The 21,387-nt window shown below is 37.6% G+C and overlaps 1 protein-coding gene across 2 annotated transcripts in view; it reads left to right on the top strand.

The window, feature by feature from the left end:
- The window catches only part of USP46 (ubiquitin specific peptidase 46), a 39,056-nt gene extending 18,057 nt beyond the window's left edge, over positions 1-20,999 (top strand). The window contains exons 4-9 of one of the 2 annotated variants that reach the window (XM_030491946.1): positions 2,852-3,081; positions 6,474-6,550; positions 12,015-12,098; positions 12,400-12,597; positions 13,425-13,503; positions 14,503-20,999. In XM_030491946.1, the coding sequence (XP_030347806.1) occupies positions 2,852-3,081; positions 6,474-6,550; positions 12,015-12,098; positions 12,400-12,597; positions 13,425-13,503; positions 14,503-14,604 (770 nt within the window). In that variant the 3' untranslated portion in view covers positions 14,605-20,999. The remainder of the gene's footprint in view (positions 1-2,851; positions 3,082-6,473; positions 6,551-12,014; positions 12,099-12,399; positions 12,598-13,424; positions 13,504-14,502) is intronic. The other variant, XM_030491947.1, reaches the window with a different exon arrangement.
- Positions 21,000-21,387: the final 388 nt, after the last annotated feature.

Genomic DNA, 21,387 nt, shown 5'->3' with positions numbered 1-21,387 from the left:
GGTGTTATCAGCGTTGCTCCCAGGCTGGAAGTCAAAACCACAGCACTGCACCAGCTACTAAGAAGGAGAAAAATGACTGCTATAGCTGAACCCATGACACTTTTATTACTTTTGGGGTTTAGATATTAACATTTTAGTATCTGCGTACATGTTACTATGCTTGGAATAACCATACCAGGTCTCATAAATTGCCAGCGGTACATGAATCAGTGATGTTTTCACAGCATGGTGGGATAGACCACACTGTACAGTGAGATAGGGCTGGGAATAGGGGGACACTGCTGTAATTTTTGAATTATTTTTTGTGGAGTATTGCACAGGGCAACACTGAGGCCAGTTGGCAGCATAGAAACTGTGTAACCCAGGAGTGCTACAGGCACCACTAGTCCAAAACACCCTGCAGGACAGATAACTGTGTATGCAGATGTGTTCAGTGAACTACATGTCAGCTGCTCCTCTTGTTCTTCGAAATGGGCACAGTCTTACTTTGTAAAGCATCAGGCTCTTTTTGAGCATTAGGTTGGCAACAGCATATGGGTAATCTTGTAGTTCTGTCTAAGTGATATGAGGAACATCTTGAAATAAGGAAGCCTGCCAGACAGCTCTGTTTTGGCCTGGGTTCATATCACTGTGGGTGGTATGCTTAGAAACAGGAGAGCTTTGAATGAAGAGACAAAGTACTAATCAAACACCTGGAAGAAATTGCTTCCCAGTGACAGCATATAAATGGCCATAGTGTTCATTCCAGAGCAGGCATTAGAAAGTGTGACAAAGTTAGCTCTGAATCATCTAGTGATAAATGCACCCACACTGTTTGGGATCACTTTTAGGAGCTGGGTCTTATGTTTTCCACTTTTTTAAAACTAGGACCAGACTCAGTGTGTATTAACCTGCTTTTGTGTCCAGGCTAGACACTGCAAAGCTGAAGGACCTGTCCAGTATTTTCAGCGGAAATCCACATGAGCTTTTTCAGGAGCAGGGGGATAAAAATAAACATTTCCTTGGGTCACATGGTCTAGACCTTGGTTGACATGGTCTAATATGAGGTGTCCCTGCCCATGGCAGGGGGGTTGGAACTAGATGATCTTAAGGTGCTTTCCAACCCAAACCATTCTGTGATTGTGTGATTCTATTTCTGGGAACACAGATTTTTTTTTCTTCAACATGGTGGGCAAATTAAGCCTTCACTGGAGAAGTCTGTACTAAATCACCACTGAGAGATTCTCCTCTCCTCCTGCAAGCATTTCTTACTGAAGAGGACAAGTCTCTGCTATCTGATTGTATGTGAAAAATGAGCTTTGTTAGGTGATGTTATTATCCTCATTCTTGGTGGGTTAACCTTGGCTTCCAGGTGCCCACCAAGCCTGTCTCTCACTCCTCTCCTCAGCAGGACAGGGGGAGAAAATAAGATGAAAAAACTTGTGCATTGAGATAAAGGCAGTTTAATAATCATAATTAAAAAAAAAAAAAAAAAAAAAAAAAAAAGCAAAGGTGACATCTGGAAGCAAAGCAAAACCAAAAGAGATTTATTCACTACCTTGTATCAGCAAGTGATTTCCAGCCACTCCCTGGGGAGCAGGGCTTTGGTGTGCATAGGAGTTGCTTCAGAACACAAACATCTTAATAATGAATCCCCGGCCCCTCCCTTCCCCCTTCTCTTAGCTTTTATTGCTGAACATGAAGTCATAACATGGCATATCCCTTTGGTCAGTTTGGGTTAACTGTCCCAGCTATTGCTCCTCCCAACCTCTTGCCCGCCCCCAGCCTACCAGCCTTTGGAGATGGCCTTGATGCTGCGTGAGCACTGCTCAGCAATAGCCAAAACATTGGCACATTGTCAACACCCTTCTAGCCACAAGTACAAAGCACAGCACTGTACTGGCTGCTGTGAGGAAATGTAACTCCATCCCAGCCAGACACAGTACATTAATACATGTCAGCATTCAATATCTTCGGTTTCCCCAGCCATGTGTCTTACTCTCCCAACTCTGTGATGTTTCTAGTTGTCTAAGGGACTTGGAATGTATGGGCGGCAGTCAGGACCACCTGAAGGCTAGGCTTCTAGTCTAAGGAGTTAATTTACTGGTCTAACGAATTAATTTAGGAAGCGTCACCCTCTTGCTTTCTTCATTGACTGTAGTGGGAGCCTACACAACCAACACCAGAGCATAACCTTTCAGTCAGCTAAAGTTTGGTGAGGTGAAGCCTTCCCCAAAGTAGCTTCACTGAAGCCAGCATGACTGCAGAACTGCTCTTCTTTGGCAATCCTAAACACTTTGCTGAACAAAGGACAATATGTTGCTGGAATGGTTCCAGAGAAGGGCAATGAAGCTGGCGAAGGGTCTGAAGCTGTTCACAAGTCGTGTGAGGAACAGCTGAGGGAATTGGAGTTGCTTAGTCTGGAGAAGAGAAGGCTCAGGGGAGACTTTATCGCTCTCTACAACTACCTGAATGGAAGTTGTAGTGAGGTGAGGGTCGGTCTCTTCTCCCAAGTAACAAGCGAGAGGAGAAGCAGAAATGGCTTCAAGGTGCAGCAGGGGAGGTTTAGATTGGATATTAGGAAAAATTTCTTCACTGAGAGGGTGCTCAGGCACTGGAACAGGCTCCCCAGGGAAGTGGTGGAATCACCATCCCTGGAAGTGTTCAAAACCTGTGCAGATGAGGCCCTCAGTGACATGGTTTAGTGGTGGTCTTGGCAGTGCTGGGGTAATGGTTGGACTTGATCTTAAAGGTCTTTTGCAACCTAGTTGATTCTATGATTCTATGTATTTGGGAAGAAATAATGAATTTAGTTTGCTTTCTTGAAGGAAAAGATAGACTTAACTTTAGAAATCTCGGCTCTTCTTCACAGATCTCTTTGACAACTACATGCAGCAGGATGCACATGAGTTTTTAAATTATCTGCTCAACACCATCGCAGACATATTGCAGGAGGAGAAGAAACAGGAAAAGCAAAATGGGAAACTGAAAAATGGCAACATGAATGAAGCAGAAGAGAACAATAAACAAGAACTCACCTGGGTGCATGAGATTTTTCAGGGAACACTGACTAACGAAACTAGATGTTTGAACTGTGAAACCGTAAGCATTGGGATAGATTTTTTTTTTTTTGGTTGTTGCCCATTAATAGATAGATACATTTTATATATATAAATATATGAATCTTTTCAGACATCTGAGAATTGTGGATATTCCTGTAGACTTTACTTCTTGAAGTGAGTATATTCTTTTCTAAAAATTTATTTTTCTAAGCATTACTTGGCTAACCTATGCCAAGTCTTGCTGTCCTAATACGTATCTCTACAGTTTAAATCCTTGCTAGTTAATCAGTACCCTTCCTTATTGTAACTTTGAAGAAGATACTCATATCTATTCCATGAATAAGTGAAATGTTAAAATGAATTTGTGTTAATTCAATCCTAAGACTGTGACTGGCATACAGGGAGTTTGTTATTAACAAACCATATGTTTTCCTTATCTCCTTAATATTTTCTAAAGGATGCTGTCAGTTTGAACTCTCTTATGTTTGAAGTATGAGTAAAAATTAGTTTTAGTTAGGAAACCTGATTGCAATTCTACTATTGATTTCTGTGGTTTTTAATCACATACTCCTACTAAAAGGAAAAAGAAGTAATAATTTAAAAAAAAGTTCCTCTCTGTGAGGTTTCTATGTCAAAGAGTAATACAAGAAAAAGATCTGTTTTGGGGAGAAAAGTGACAGTGACATTCAAAAAAGTTTGGAATTAACCTCACCTAACCTTTGCTTTGTAAAGGGTAGCTGTCAAGGATGAATTAGTTTTATCAGCTCCTTCTGCAGGTGATGGAGATTGCAAAGGAGCTCCTGCAGGGTGCTTTATCTGTTTCTAGGCTGTTTCATGGAACAGAAAGTTTTAACAGTATCAGTATTCTGCTCCATACAGCCTGTCCTGGTTTCACGGTGTTACTGAGCTGTTGCAATTGGTGGTGCAGCAACGCTGTGAACTGGGACAGCAAACTGATATGGCCTAAGAATTATGTGTTTTTAACTCAGACCAATGCTGCTTCCTCCAAAGGAAATGCAACTCTAGATTATCTGCTTGAAGATGGGAGAAGGTGCCCAGAGAAGGTATCTTCAGACAGCAAGCTGAGGTTAAACATTTATAACTTTAGACAGCTGAAATTAGGTGAGATAAACCCTACCCAGGTCCTACCAGACGTGTAAAAGAACATATCCTGATATTTCTAATCATAAAGAATAGATCTTTCTCCAAGAGAACATGATTTGTCCAGGGATTTGGGTCAGAGGGGGTGGAAAGAAAGGGGTAAAGTGATAGTCAACGTGAAAAAAGAGGTTGGACCAAGTTTGAAACAAGCTTGTGTAATGAAAACACAAGACAGATTGAGAAGTAACATATAATTTCGTTTATAAAATCCAAGTAATGATAGCAAGTTAAAATAAGTGAAAGCGTAGAATTGTTTTTAACTGTTAAGCTCCTTTAAACAGTTGTGGCCTAATTCTAAATTAATACCCAGTGTTTACTCAGACAAACACACTGTTTACTCAGACAAACACATCCTGACAGTGAAGTCAGGATGTGTCCTTGGGAACAGCAAAATTGCACAGTATTTGTAATTTAAAGTAACCAAGCTTTATGGAAAAAATCATGCTGGGTATTGCTCCTGTAGGAAGGCTTGTCTGTATCTTCCAGTGAATGCAGAAATACTGTACTACTCAGGATAATTTCCCAGTTTGTTTTTCTTCTATTACTGTGTCTTGAAATCCTTGGAAAATAGTAAAATGCCTAAAAAGCTGTTCCTTTGCTAAAATATTCATACGTAGTGCGTGAAGAATCGTTCAGAATCCGGCAGTTCTTATTCTCACTTAGAAAGAATGGTAACAGTGCAGTTTGAATCCAGTTTTACTGCTACCTTTAGTTTTAGTCTGTATTGTTCTAGCTCCAACAAACTCATCTTCCACTTCCGGTAAATACTTGATGTGCTGAATTCAATAACAAAATTCCAAGCTTCTTTGTGGGATTCAGATGAAATACTATACTTGCCAAAGACTTTTCCAAGTATTTAACTTCTTTCTTGACATGCAGTGTGTCTGACAGAACTCTAGTTCCAGCTGTAGAGACACAAAGTTCTCTGAAGTTTTGTATCTTTCAGATTCTAGCTGTGTACTTATACTGCAGTTGATTGCTGCCAGTTCTGTGGTTTCTGTCCCCTGCGGGTCAAATCATGTCTCAGGGAGGATTTTTGTTTGGAGAACTGCTGTTCATTTTAATTGGGTGTGCGTTATGCCTCTGTACATCTTCGATAATATCAACATTCCTTCTACTAAAGGTGTTCCTTTGGATTCAGGACTGCATTTGCCATATTTATGAGATCCTTGACATAATGCAAAGATGAGCTGAAAGTAGTACCTAACTTTCACGTCCATAGAATTCCAGAAATCTGGGCATGAGCGACTTGCATCAGAACAATGATTTCAAACTCTCACTGAAGTTCTTGATTTGAACTTCACTATCCTAACATTTGATTTAGTTATTCTAAGGAAATGCAGTTATAGCAGGCAAAATAGAGTGTTCATGCATTTTATAAACAGAAGTAGTTGTTTTGAACATGACTGAACTCATGTGTAGTAAGTACTTCTGCAGTCTTTTTGACTCAGTTGAAGTATTACAACAATTATCCATTTGGATAAGCTTTTTTGTTCGTTTGTTACATCTTCAAGATTATACACTCTAAGTGAAAAATCATTTTCAAAGCAAAAATCAAGGTGTATCATTCTGAAAATATTTGGGGTTACTTTTAAAATAAAAACTTTATATTAGAATTTTTTAACTCTTGTCTAAAAAACATTGGTGAAATCAAAATTATTTTGCAAAATATCATTAGTTTCCATTTTTACCTTTAATCTTTTAATTTTTAAATCAAAATTATTGATGAGAAATAATATTCAATGGCAAAATGCAACTGTGTCAACCAGGAATATAATGCCAGCCTTTCGAATACTCACTGGAAGGAAAACAGCATTATTAAATATGATATTTCTGGATAGATACTTATTTGGAAGATATCTTCATTGCATCCTTACCAGCAGGAATAATTTTGTAGGGCATAAACTGTGAAAATAGACTGCATTGCATAACAAGGAATCATATGTAATGCACCAGTCACAGCTAACACAGGGGATGATGGTCCCCCTTTGATGAACAGTAGACCGCAGTCTCTGATCCATGGATGGTGGGCTTGGAGAAGTGGAACAGATGGAAGTGAAATTATATGAAAGCTGGATTGGTAGAGTTACTAATAAATATAGTCATGCTGAACTAGGGAAAAAAAAAAAAAGCACTGAAATGAGTTATTTTTGTGAAACTTATTTCTACAGAAATTGCGCTACCTTTAGCATTTGCACATAGATAGAAACAGCATTTAGATGTGTGGTGTTTTACTAAGTCTCTGTTTTACATGTATATTTTTTGCAACAGGTTAGTAGCAAAGATGAAGATTTTCTTGACCTTTCTGTTGATGTGGAGCAGAACACATCAATTACACACTGTCTAAGGTAAATGAGTGTATCTCTGGCAGATAGTTCTGTCTGACTTCGCTAAATTTTCCAAGTCTAGTAAGTACAGAAAAAAAGAATAGCATTGGGTTTTGAACATTTCCTAAGCAGAAGAAAAAGATTGTAAACTGGATGTTTCTTCTAATGACAAAAGATACATTAGTGTATTTTGTTTTACTCACATTCTTTTTCAATATATGTGTTTGAAAGAGGAAAAAAATTCACCTCTTGGGGAAAATAATTGATTGCCTTGTCATCTGGACGAATTGCTGCAGAATAATAATTGGCTTCAAAGGGATTTCAGCATGCTTATGTTTAAGCTTCTATTCAAATGTTTTGTTGATTAGGACTTTTGTGCATATTAAAAGTTAAGTGAGTGCTTTACAGAAAGAGTGCTAGAGTCCCTAGAGGGAAAAAGATCTCTAAAGTCTAAAAGATCTTCTGCCATGTAAATTTCTATTCTGTGTCTCATCCTAAAATTACAAGGAGAAGTTTTTTATTCTAAGTTTCATTTCTGCTCCTAGTAGACTCTTAACTATTAACCAAATACTTCAGCGGTCAAAATAATTTTGAGACTTCATGGAGGATTATTCTGAGAGATTTAAAATATCTGGAGTTTTGGCATTGATACAATAAACCAATACCTAGATTTAAGGCAATATGTTGCAGCTTTATGGTAAGGAGTATCAATTGGTCAAATTACTCTTTCAAGCTGCAAAATTGCTACCAACTTGGAAATTGTATTTTACATTTATTCTGGAATGCCTAGGAAGGGCTGCCTGGCATCTCACCCTAAGCTGAGAGTTACAAAAAGAGAAAGCATATGAGAGAAGGTACTAACCATTTCATAAGTCAGAAAGTGATTTCTTTGCAGATACAACGGTACTAAGTAACTTCTGTTACATACTAAAGTGCTAAATCCAGTAAGGTTTTTCCTGCTCAGCTTCTGTTTGGCATCCTGTAGCAGTGCTTAGGTAGTCAACACTGCAATAACTAGCCTCATTTTGAAGGGTGAGCAAATTGAAGAGCAGCTTTGGAAAAGAGTGCCTTATTTTCTTTTTGTTTTCCCGTTTTCTCTTTGTCTGTTCATGGTAACCAATAACTGAATGAGCATTAGTATTACAGGTTTTTATTTGCACACTTTTAATTTCTTCACTGTAGCCATTACCTTGAACTTGGTTTTGCCAATGTTACTTACCTTTCTCTATGGTGTTCAAAGTCAATTTAAAATCACACTGACATTCAGGGAGGCTGAAGTGTGAGTCTTCTGATGTCCTTTCTAACCTGAGTTGTTACCTGGTTCTATGATACACAGTTACTGGAGACTGAGCACAGACTTTATCTTACAGCTTAGTCTGGTGAACTTGTTAGAAACTGCTGCTGCCCATAAGTTGCCATCTGCCCTTCAGCTTTCTCTGTTTTTAAAATTTAATTTCTTAGTTGTTAAGCTTCCTGGAAATATTTTGTTTGGAAAGGCTGTTTTATAGCATTTCCACTACTAAACAGCAAGTGGCTGTAGCTTACGATGTGGAAGAACTGCATCTGCACTACTGCAGTAAACAGGTGAGTTGAGAGGGACCACAAGAGGTTAGCCCCTTTCTCCACCTCAGATAGGATGCTTGTCCAACCTGTTCCAAAAGATTTTTTATCAGTGGTAGCTTGACTGCCTATCATCTCAGTCCTTCTTGTTCTCACTACTAACAAGTTTTTCCCACCATGTAACATGAATCTTCCTTGTTTCAGTTCAAGCCCTTTTCTACTTGCCTGGTGTACTCTGGACATAAACCAGGTGTTACTCCCTTTCCTCTTAGTAGCAGCCTTTTACATACAGGAAGAATATCATCACTTTCTTAAGTTAAACAGCCTAAGGCGATTCAACCTTTCCTTCACAGGCTATCTATCTTCTCTAGATCTCTGCTCATGTTCATTAATTTTTAGCCTTCTCTCCAATTGAACCTCTCTCAAACTTGATCTTTCTTGAAGTGTAGTTGCCTAAAATCAGGCATAATATGTCATCAGAGATCTACACAATCCTAAGAAGAATGGATGTCCTAAAAGTTTGTTTATACATCTCAGTATAGCATCTGCCTTTACTCCAATAGCACGGCATACATTTTGAAGCCCGCACATTGTTCTTTTTGGAAATAAAGGGAAGCAAAATCCCAGTTTTTCTTTTCTTGGGGTGGGAGGTGCAGGTTGCTATTTACAGATTAAACAGAATCATCACTTATCATTTATTCTATTTGTCTTTTACACTAGCAGCATGTCTACTTCTGTTTAGAAAACAAATATTCAGTTAGTATATAGATTTCTGCTCGTTGCTCTAAGGTATTATACATTATTAAATGAAGTGTAAGTGGTTTTGTGGTTTCTGTTAATAGGAACAGCCAAGTTATTACTCTTTGGGGGAACTTTGCTGTTTCTTTTTTCTATAACAACTGCTTTGCTGTGTCTTTACAACTTTAAGTGCTACTGCACTGAAAAGGTAAATTAAAGAGAAACTGTACAAGATAACATTCAAGTAGAAAAATTTCTTTGCCACTACAGATGAATATTCATTTTAGTAATTCTTGCAGCCTTTCAGATTGAGAAGATCCTTGTGTACATAAAAGGTCCAATGATTACAAGCCTCTGGCATAGTCTGACTCTACAGAGTAGAAAATTGAGCCTGAAGCTATGGAAGTCTAATAACAAATATAGTACATATCCATTATTTGTATTTCCACTAGGACTTGCAAAGTCCTTTACCAGTCCATTTGATCCTGACTTTTAACTAGTCCACCTGTGCTTTTTTATTCCACTAAGAATTCTCTCATCTCTTAAAACAGAAAATTATTATTTATGCATATAAACAGCAGAAATCACATTTCATGCTGTAGTATAGAAGCTGCAGAGAGATGGCTGTGAAAGCAGAGATTAATTATAAATTAGTATAGCTTGAGTAGGTGTATTTTAAAATTCCTTTCTCCTGTCAAAATACCATATAAACAAAATGCAGATTGGCCTGTTAATGGAATAGGAAAGAGTTAGAAATGTCTTCGAACGAGCTCTGCAGGTATAAAGTTCCTTAAGCCTATTGCTCTTGTACATGCAGGCTTTGTGTGAACTCCAGTCAACAATCTGTTGTTTTCAACTCTTTGGCATCTATTAGAACCGCCACAATGAAAATTCTCTATTGCTGAAACAGCTACTGAAGTTGCAGTTGTAAAGTTAGCAAAAGCATCTAATTAGTTAGTTTAGTTAGCAAAAGCATTTAATCCTCACCTGCATACCTCCCTTCCCCCAAGGAAAGAGTTAATGCTTATAAATATACCACCAGTTTTGTTCCTGGTACAGGAAAAGGAATTAATATGTGCTGAATAAGTGAATTAGTAGTGCCTTAAAATTCCATGACTGTGTTTCACCTGCTGTGGTAGAATAGGGCAACAGTCTGTCAGGTGGAAGTAGAAGACAAAGGAACAAAAGAAGAAATGCTGAGGGACATGTAAGGGAATGTCCCTCAGCTTATCAAGTATTTGCATATTTGTCAGGCTTTCACAGATGTAATTTCCATAGCAGTCAACTTATCATATAAAATGTTAGATATTATTGGTTTCAGAATAATTAATACATTTCAAAAAGATTTCAGAAACAGTTTGAGTTTAATTCATTTTTGTGGGAGGCTTGACATAGAACAAACCAATATCTATCAAATTTCTACCATCTGTCCATGTTTCTTAATGTTAGGAAAAAATATTATTTCTATTGTTTCACTTCGAGGGAGGAAGGAAACAAATAAATTATTTTACAAGTTTGTTGGGGGATTTATTTTGCTGTTGTTATTTGTTTAAGGTTTTTTTAAATTGACACTTTGGGCTTTGAAAATAAACATCAGACTCTTCCCTTAACACATTCTACTGAATCTTGCAGCATCATGTTCCCCACGCATATAACCTGTCTCTAATGTCTTTTTGAAGTTTCATCTCTTCACTCGCGATCCCCTGAAAGGTTAACATTTATTTCAGAAGAATTGTCTTTGAATTCAAATATGAAATCAGATATTCGAGATCAATATTTACCACTGAAAAAATCCTTTCCAGTGATCATGCTTTATTTTCTATAAGATAGAAAATTATACTTACGATCAAAGTTTTGTTTCAACTTATCTTTCAAGAGATGTATTTGGTCCATATAAAGAAAAAGAAAACCCAATAAAAGCATTCTCAGTATAATATTATTTAGTCACATGAAGTGCCTCCCTGTCATATAAACATATAGCATGACAGAGAGGAACTTTTAGGAACTTATGTAAATAAATTCTGCTACCTATGCTGTGGCAATCTATATAGTTTCAGCTCTTCCATCAACCTCTGGGGTGATAACGCCAGGAAGAAATAATGATCTAGAATCCTCCCTTTGCCTTTGTAAGATGATTCTGGTGCTGCCTACTGTGAGAGGAGGCTGAACTTGCAGACAGCACAGCTTCAGCCTCCGTGTATGTGAACTGCAATGGTAGAATGGAGTTTATAATTTATGGGTCTGAATGGGTCTGAATTTGCCTGGAGTTCAGAAGGCTATTAAATACAATGTAGGTGCAATCAACGGGACAGTTTTGTACTTCAGGTACATCTATTTAAGGCCCAAAGTCACAAGAAAACCTGTGTGCTTAAAGTGGAAGATAGGTGCTTATGTTTGCGTTTACAGTTCTCAAAGCACCTGCTCAGCTGCAATGTAACACTAGAGGTGACAAAAAAGTGACTATCAGTTTTTTTACAGTTCAGTTTTTTTGGGTAGCTAAAATTCTGCTCCAAAACACACTGGCACAGTGACTTTTGGCAAATCTTTTCTGTAAACTAAGAGACACTATCAAACCAGCCTTCCTCAGCCTCTATCACTTCAAAAGCTCAACCGAGAAAAATTTCCAAGCGTATTTACTTGCTCAGGATTTAAAAAGCCTTCCACACTAGCTGAAACTTTCTTTTTTAGTCATCAAGAAGGTATAATCAAATCACTTCTAGATGGCAGTTCAAGAGGTTAGAGGATGCAGAAAAATAGGTTCAATTTATTTCTTCTGTGTAAGAGGATCCAAACCTATCTTAGAGAAGAACACCATAAAATGTGAGCTATTTGGGGATGATAGAAGTGCACTTGAAGCTGTTCCATCCTGCAAATAATTTAAAAAGGGACTGGATGGATTGAGCGACTACACTCAAGTCTTGACATGTAATAGGCTAGAGTATAATTCCCACTTTGAGATACCTTCCTCGTATGGAGGGCCTCAGTTCCTAATACAGGGCTGTCATAGCTGCCAGATACCTAAAGTCCCCATGCAACCCCAGTATAGCTGCTTTAGATGTTTTAGAAAACTGGACTCAGTGGAGAGAGGATTTGATCCCATGTGTCTTTTTAGGGTTTCAGATCATCAGCCCAAGTGGGGCAAAAGTGTGAAGATCCTTTAAAAACTGATAACTGTGCTTGTTTACAGAGACTTCAGTAACACAGAGACATTATGTAGTGAACAGAAATACTACTGTGAAACTTGCTGCAGTAAACAAGAGGCCCAGAAAAGGTAAGCAAAGAGCAGGCTATTTCACCATGTCTCTCCTGGGCTTTGACAAACCTCCTCCGTGATATTTATTGTGTTTAGATACCTAGAAGCTTTACACCCCAACAGCATTCTCTGTGTGGGCCAAAGAACCTACAGACAGATTCAAAGCTATTACATGTGTCTTATAGTCTAGAAGCTACTGCTAGTTGACTACTGTTATTTACAAAGTGCTTTTATAATGCAAATGTTTACTCATTAGGAAAAGACAGAATGGCTGTGAACTTGTCAGGTCTTTATCATATGCACTCTAATGGTTTCACAGGATGAGAGTAAAAAAACTGCCAATGATTCTTGCCTTACACCTCAAGAGATTCAAGTACATGGAGCAATTGCACAGATATACTAAGCTGTCTTATCGTGTAGTATTTCCTCTGGAGTTACGTCTCTTCAACACATCTGGCGATGCTGTCAACTTAGATCGCATGTATGACCTGGTAGCTGTTGTTGTTCACTGTGGAAGGTAAGATAGTTTCATGTATACCTCGAGCTATTGCCAGATATTTGCGAAGGGCAGAGGCATGCCTGACAAAACGCAAGGAGAATGGGAGGGAGGTCATAAATTCTGCTGCTGCCCCAACTTGCTTTGTCTTGGCCTGAATCTCTTAGCCACCTTTCCTTCATAGCAAATCTCTACTCATTTTAAAAACAATGTCTCAGGCCTCCAAAGGTCACAAGACTGGTTTGAATTAATAGAGCTGTCTCCTTCCTCAAGAGCCCACTTACAGATCTTGGGAGCCCGGACTCTGTGAGGGCCAGATGCATGCAGATCCTGCAACAGAGTATCTTGTTCTCCTGTCAAAGCAATGAAAATGATAGCTTTAATAAAGCTTTTCACATATGAGGTATTGTCAAACATGAAACAAACAAAAATCCTTGGGGTTCTAGGAATATGACTTGTCATCCCTCTTCTCAAAGACTGTATGTAACTAAGTATTTGCAGTTGATACCAAACAATTTTTCCCCTTAAATTTAGTTCATAACGTCTTAAAAACATTTGCAATAGTTGATGCCTGCCAAAAGCAAATTGTTTATTGTTCTATAGGTTAATTTGAAAATGGTCTTGGAACAAATGACAGCACATTTAGCTTTCAGTTGATGAAGTCTTTGCAAAAGTTCAGTAGAAAGGTGAAAGGAGTAAATGTCTACTGAACTACCAGGGGTGGGTTTACTATGTTCTTCATAATGTTTAGTTATAATTCAGTCTGCTTGCATATAGAAATGTGACTTATCAAAATGGACTCACTAGCATCTTCTAATATTTTGGAGTTTGTGTGTTTTGCTTCCTAGTGGACCGAATCGGGGGCATTATATTACTATTGTGAAAAGTCATGGATTTTGGCTCTTGTTTGATGATGACATTGTAGAGGTCAGTATGCTGAAGGTCATGAACACAACCTTTATGTTCATGTTCTCTTTTCTATTTGGGGTTAAAATTCTGATCCAGATCTGTGCATAGATTACTAGTTTGCAAAGCCATAGTTTGATTGTATTGTGACATTTTGCACAACTCTGTTAAGAGGTAAGATGATTGCAAGCGAAATTATTCATCCTGTAGGTCTTACTCTGCCAGTGTCAGAGGGGGTTGTTTTATTTCAGAGAACATCAGTTTTTAAAATCAGACTTCAAGGGTTTAATTTGGAAAGTTTTCTATATCTAATAAAACCAATTTAATTCATTAAGACTTAAAATATCCATGAACTTTGTTGCAATCCTTGGCAACATCACTTGGCAAATCTGGATTGGGTAAAACCAGCATTGCTCTAGAATTTTAATTTTTTAACAGTTGGGAAGTTAGAAGAAAGTCTGGATTCTGCAGTTGATCTGGGTTTGTCTGAATGTAAATTAGAGCAGGATCTGGCCTGCAGCTATTACAGATTCTGTCTAAACATTCTGCAGTTCATTCCTAAGCAACCCTCTTAAGTCGTTGTGGCACCTTGGCAAAACTGAAGTCTTAAGCCTTATTTCCCAGGAGTAAATCCAATGGAGGAAAGTAAGCATTGGGACATTGGATAGGCCATGTCTTGAGGAGTGTTTCTGGAAATTTCAGAAAGAAGGGGTCACATGGTCACATTTATGTGTTTTAAGTGTTCACAACTGCATTCCAAGGAATCTTGCTGTTATTGGAAAAAGCCTAATTCAGTTAGATTTACCGAGACCAACATTCCTATCGACTTCCGTGGCTGAGACCAGTAGGGCTTAGCCCCTGAACATTACCCTTTTGCTGCTGAAATTGCAAACAGAATTTGTTAATTGCTACCCTGAAACAAATAACTGAATTTGTCTTTTGTGTTTATACAGTCATTTGATCCATGTTTGGTACTTCTTTTACCTAACAGCACATTCAATTTTTTTATTTATTTTGCAGAAAATAGATGCTCAAGCTATTGAAGAGTTCTATGGTCTGACCTCTGATATATCAAAAAATTCAGAGTCTGGCTATATCTTATTCTATCAGTCAAGAGAGTAACTTGGCAAACTGTGACAGTTGCACACAATGATGCTGCACACAAAAGAAGGTGACGGCCCCCCTTAACTGACTTTTACACAGACCACATCTTGTGTGGTTGAACAACGATACACTCTGTCTCCTATTAAATGGTCTATGTGATATTGACTATAACCATCCATTTTTGACATGTAGAACTTTGTTTTGGAGAGGGGGGATTGTTTGTAGTTTTTAAGTGTGATTGAATAATTAATTGCAGTCAGATTTTAGTGGAATTTATATGGACTAACATTTACAGATAATAAGATTTGGATGTCAACTGTTAAACCCAATCCAGCTAGAGTAGTATTTTGTATGGAAGTGTTCATTGCATTTAGAGAAAAATTGTTTAAAATTTTCTAAATGGCTTTGGGGTGTGTTGATTTACAAAGCATTCCTTTAAATACATCTTGACATATATTTACCCATTTTAATTGCAAGGAAAAAAACATTTGTTTCATGATGATTGGAATTGTGGTTGTATAGGGGATTTTTTTAATATGTTACTCTCTGATATGGTTCCAAAATCTTTTAAGCTTTGGGTTATTAAAAAGTCTCAGTGCATAACCTCAGGCCTAAAATTCACATAGAGGGATTTAAATTACAGTGGAACCAAGTAATTCTGTATGTCCAGTCACTTTGTTTATCATGAGATAGTACAGGTGAGGTGAGATTTCAGAACTTTCGGAGCACTGAAATAAAGGGAGCAAGATGACACATATGACACAGAGATAAATTACATGTATGGAGATTGAGCTTATCTTTCCGTTAAAATGATATCGTAGGTTCTTTACTTAATCAAGTTTGCAGAGATTGCAACACTGCTCACATATAATATCCATCAGGACTGAAATGACAGTGCATTTTAATGTGTTGTTCATACAATACATAAGACATTAATTGATCCTGCAATTTTCTGAATATCTCTCGGTTCCATTTTCATTTCTCAAGAGAGAGTCCATTTCTTAGCAACATAACATAAGGCATAACAACTATTAATTTGCATTCACTGTCATGTATATACCATCTCTAACATTTTGGCCATGTATTACAGCATTTGAGTCACCAGAGAAACAGATAGGCGTCTGGAGTGTCTGACTTGAAAAACATCAAAAGGCTTAGTTTGTGATTTTACTGGGTAAATTTGGCTGGCACTAGTCAAATACTGACTAATAAAACTGCTGAACTCACTGGAATTTGGCAAAAGATGAATGTAGAAGAAAGTATCAACAGGGTATGAGAAGGGATCGATATCAGCTTAAGGCAGTGGTAATGCTGAGTAAGCACTTTGCTTGCTTGGACAGTTTCATTCCATTATACAATTCTTGAACTTCAGTAGCCATATTCCTGTTTCAACGAAGTCAACAGCAAAAACGCTTTTCATGTCTTCAGGGGCATTGACAGCTGATTCTAGGATTTGCAAGCAAATATTCTCATCTCACAAGATGTATTTCTACCTGTTATATTTCATTCACTCTCATTAAGTATTTATTAGACAATGCTGCTTTTGGTCCTTCTTTAAGAAGCCTGACTGCCACTTTATGACCAACACTCACTTTCAATAAAAGGCTTTGGAAGTGCAGTTGAACCTTATGATTCAGTCTTCTATAGGAAAGAGAATAACTTTTTTTTTTCCTTGTAATCTACTGTGAATGTGAAATATCATTTGCTAAATAATGGTGAAAATGAAGTACTAGCTTCTACTGTAACATCAATTGAAGTTCAGTTGGATTTATCATTGGCCATTTTGTAAACTGAAGAAATGTAGCACTTTATACTGAATGAGAAACATAAGTGGATTTTTCATCTAACATTATTTGTGATTTATCATGTTGTTATACTGATACAAGAAAACAGACTTAGAATGTAACCTTAGAGAACTTACTTAGGTGAATAATAATAGTGGTCTACAGAGATCACTCACATGAATGAAGGCTTGTATGAAGGCTCAAGACAAGCATAATTGGGATGCAGCTCTAGTTCTTTCATTGATGTTAGAATGAAATGTTCGGTCTCTTAACACAGGAGACAGACATCTTGCAGACTTCAATTCTCAATGAGGCCCAGGAGCTTTTCCACTGAAAAGCTAAACCTGCAAATCCCTCTTTAATGGATTTATTTATAAGCATTCAGAAATTCCATATAAAAATATAATAATCACTGGCCTTTTAAAAGGGGTAAGGTTTCCTTGTGGTGAATGAAGGCACTTTCTTTATCAACATTAGCCAGGGCTGGTTCAAAGGTCTGTACTTCACAGCTTACTGCTGAACATTCTTACAGCATTCTTCAATTTTAGAACAAGCAACAAAAAAGATATTCTTAAGGCATTATTTGCATGTTTCAGGCTCACGTTTATATGAAAAGTAATTTTTCATAAAAATAATTTTTAAATCAGTTCAATTTTTAGGAAATATTTTCCATATTCCAGTTGACTTATTGGAAAATTGATTTCTGTAATGTTAATTGTATGAATTAATATTTAAATGCTAAAGTACAGGATAATAATCTTTGGTTTTCTCCAGCTGCAAGACAGCTCTAGGTTGTAAAATATACAGATAATTGCAGTATGGTGTTGAGAACAAAATTACTAGAATAAGCCTTTTCATAAAGTATGAAAAAGTATTCTAAATTCATGCTAGCCCATGGAAAGATCACAGCACTGGTATCGCACCAGTCCAACATCAGTGGTCCGATAGTAACTCTGAAAAATTGTGGAATACCCACTTTATGCTAACAGTAGCTAAATTAAGGAGCATTTTCTTTTGATTAGAAATGAAAAATGCAGTCACAATTCTTTAAATTATATCCAGTCTACAGTGTGTTGAATGCCTTGGCATCAGTCCAGCAAAAGCTGTCCACCACGGCCGTATGAATAGTGCCAGTCTGGGCAGCAGAACTTCTCTGCTGTGCCAAATTAAGAACATCCATTTTGGTTTTTCAGGATCCTCACAGGAACAGCCATATGATACGAAGTATTTTAGTTGATTAAATGAAACATAATCCTCGTTCTCTTATGCTTCTGTGTAGATTTCCAGTCCTTTATGAAAGAATGGAAAAATATCTAGGACAATAAAAGCTTTTCAGCCAGCAGCTAGAAAGCAAAATCGTAGCACAGATGTCCAGTAGTATTCCGTGCTTCCCTAAAACGACTTTCTTATGGTGCCAGGTTCTGAGCACATTAGGCCTTATGACATCTGAAGTTTTCTACTTGTTTCACGTGCTGTTGCTGGGATGAGTAGTCCATTTATAAATCTTATTACTATGTTCTTACTTAGAAAAAAGAAATGTCCTTGCTGTTTTTCCACCGAACCCAATTGAAGCACTGCAGTGCTGATGAATCAGTTATCTTGGAGGATGAGCTCAGACCTCAACTTTTATGTTTCACAGAACAGGCTGTCAGGATTTTATGCAATTTCTATTTTTGGGACATAGCAGAGGGAGGCAGAAGATGGGAGTAATGGAAAAGCCATACCAGTGAAGCAGAACACATTGTTGAAAAACTAAGTCCCAAAATTATTCCTGTCAATTTTATTTTAATAATTTACAGTTACCTCAGAGAAGTAGACTACATCTTGAAAGTATTGTTCCTTTAGCAGCTGGAGTAAAGAAAATAAAGCAGTAGGTGTTTCCTTTGTATTAGATTTAATAAAGATATCAAAGACCTAACTAAGCTGAAACTGAAATTCATGTTACTTGGTGGGTCCTAAAGTGTCACCACAACCTGTCTTTTATCTTCAGACATCACATTTCATTCACCCATCTGTTACAGCATCAGGTACTTGGGACCGGAGCCGACGGCTTGCAGCTGCCAGTGGTTTGATGCCTCTCAGCAGCAGACCCTTCTTGTTTCAGGTCTTTTTTTGCTGTCAGTGGCTGGCAAGCGTTAGCGCTATCTTACAGCTGAATGTGTACTAGAAATTTTAAGACGTTTTGGCTGTGTACCTGTTCTTTGCTAGTGTTTGTTTTAATTTATTTCTTTTTTGTTGGTCTGTTATTGTATTTGTATAATAACTTATGTAGTTAATATTATTAGTTTTCTGTTCTAATTTTTATGTACTTTGATTTTTTAAAATGTAATCAACCTTAGCACTTTAAGAAACAATTTCAATCTTGTGAAATTCCAATCAGCTTATCGTTTTGCCTTTGTCTTTTTGCATTTGCAGCTGTTTGCTTATGATCCAACGCCTCTAGTTACAACCCAATTTCCATTTTTAGGCTTGTGGTCCTAGCTGGGTTGTAAACTTGGGAAGCCCAAATTTGTTCATACATAACAAGGATGCAGTATTTACTATGCGTCCGCTACACATAGCAGTATGTACCTGATGAATTGCACTCACAGTGCACATTGCACAGCCCTTATTGCTCTCTACCTGCTAACCTGTCCAAGAATTACTTTAATCTGTGGCACAGTTATCAATGACTATAATTTAGAAAAACTCCGCTTCTCACAAGAGAAATCCCTTTACCAAACACAGAGTTAGCTGTCAATCAGCTGATCATGCAGATATTGTTCTGTTTGCCATTTTAGCTGCGTTCTGTATAGTCTCACGTGTGAATAATCTTAACTGCTTCATTTATTCTTGGCCCTTGTGTAAGTCCTAGCAAGGAGAGCAATCTTTTTGCATCTTCCTTCTATCCAAATATCAAGGGAAGAGAAAATGAAGTAGGAAAAGTGCTGGTCTAAAAAAAACCACACCATCTAGCAAAGGCATTGGATGGTTTTCAGAGGCCAGCATCTGTGGTATCGATATCAGAAAGCCACTGACTTTCTTTGTTGTTAATGGAAGGGTTATTCTTAGTTATTTAGATATTGTACTCTCTTTGATCAATTAAAAGTCCAGGGCTTTTTCCTGTTGCATCAGTTCTGTTGCTGAGGTATTTCTTCACAATTTAACATGGCACTTAATATTTCAATAGTCCTTGGGAAACCTCAATAGACACTCTTTTAATTTCTTTCCAGTTAACATGCACTACTTCAAAGAGATTTCTTGAACCTGTCCAAAAGGCTTACTCAGATTAACACAGTCCTTTTGAACACAAGGTCACATAACACCTATCAGGAAGTATGTGCCCACCTGATGGGACCATCTGGGCTAAACCCACACCTTTTTACACTCTAATAATTCTTTACCCCCTAGGAGGTTTGCTTGCTGGCTTTGCCTGAATGCGTTAGTATGAAACTGCATATAACTCCCTTTATTCATGGTCTCACAGTTGCCATAATTCTTTAATGATTTTGCTTCATTTGGTTATCACAACTGGACTATTGCACAATTTAAAATAATTAACCTATGTGTGCCATTCACAATGGTCAATTTAATAGCCTAATGCTTCTGGCGAAGGGTGTTGCAGGTGGCAACTTCACTATATACGAGGTTATTAAAGGGTAAGTGACTTTTCTGTGGTAGCACGGTACGTCTGGCTGCTGGCTGCTGGCATGTAGCTTCCTAACCCTCAGCTTACATCCAGCTGAAGTTGGTGCTCTGTCCTCTAGATAATCCCAATCCTTCTCCTGGGGGTTCCAAAGTGGCAGAAGCAAACCCTTTGTGAAGACACCTTGCCATTCACTAAATCTTACTTGCCATAGTAGATAACAAATATTTCCAACCTGTCTCTCCTTGCTCCGCAAAATCTCATTAATAGATATACATTCCTGAAAGACGCTGAGTTTAAACATCAGCTTTGTATTTGCAATGTGTTCATGTTTGCAAATGTCCCAGGTTGGACTATGTTCACATACTAAATTGTTTCCTAGTCCTCTCTCAACTCGCATTCTAACAGCAAGAGCAACATCAGGGCAGCCATGACACAGGTTTGAGTGCTTTTCCTGGAAACAATTTTCAAGCTTCAGTGGCTTTTGTTAAAGAAGACCTAACACAAGCTCAATAACTTATCCATGAATCTTTAGGAGTAAAGTCACCATATGCTGTATAAGTGTAAGGTAGGGGGGAGAAGAAAGAAAAGCAGCAGAAATATGGAAAGGGCTGTTTTTTTGGAGGCTTTGAATATGTATATCTGTTTGTAAATACAGAGTCCCTCTCTACCTTGTCAAAATGATGCAATCATAATAAAACTACTTAAATATTTTGTGCTAGTTTTTTAAATGGATTAAGAAGTAGTAGAATTATTAGTCACGCAATTGGGAACACATAAAAGTACTGAATTTCTGGTAAAGCGTACAACACATGGTGTATGTGTACAGTTGAGTACCTGCTCTTTTTAATCATGTACTTGTAATTACACCCTGCACTACCTGCAGAACTGTAAGATAGATCTCATGTTGGTTATTAAGGTTGTAACATAAGAAAACAGTATTTTCTCCTGTTAACATGTTTATATTTTACATAAAATAAACTCCCTAGCTGGTCTTGCTTCCATTCAATTTGCTTTCAATTCAGCTGGAGCCAGATCAAGGCTGAACACTGATGTTGGTTGTTACACAACATGCTTCTGAATGTCAGGTATCTATTCTTACAGATGGCAAGACTGCTGGTGCTTGCTTTTTATTTCAGGTAATGGAGTCGTCGTATTTTAAGTGACTTCAGAGATTGTTTCACCACCTGGGCTAACTGCCTCTGAAGTGTCTTAAGGGAACAAGTTTTGCATTCAGTTCTTGAGTTGTGTTGGTGGAATATACATATAATAGCATGAATGAGCTGTACCTAGTCAAACACATCACTGACCTTGCCAGTACTGCTGAGAAAAGCTAAAACCGAACAGAATATAAAGCAGCCAGAACGGAACTACCTTTTGCATCAGGGAACA

The sequence above is a fragment of the Strigops habroptila genome, chromosome 7 (genome assembly GCF_004027225.2).
Source record: "Strigops habroptila isolate Jane chromosome 7, bStrHab1.2.pri, whole genome shotgun sequence".
NCBI classification, from domain to species: domain Eukaryota; kingdom Metazoa; phylum Chordata; class Aves; order Psittaciformes; family Psittacidae; genus Strigops; species Strigops habroptila.
The sequence above is the reverse complement of the archived record's forward strand: the minus strand, read 5'-3'. Positions and strand labels throughout refer to the sequence as shown.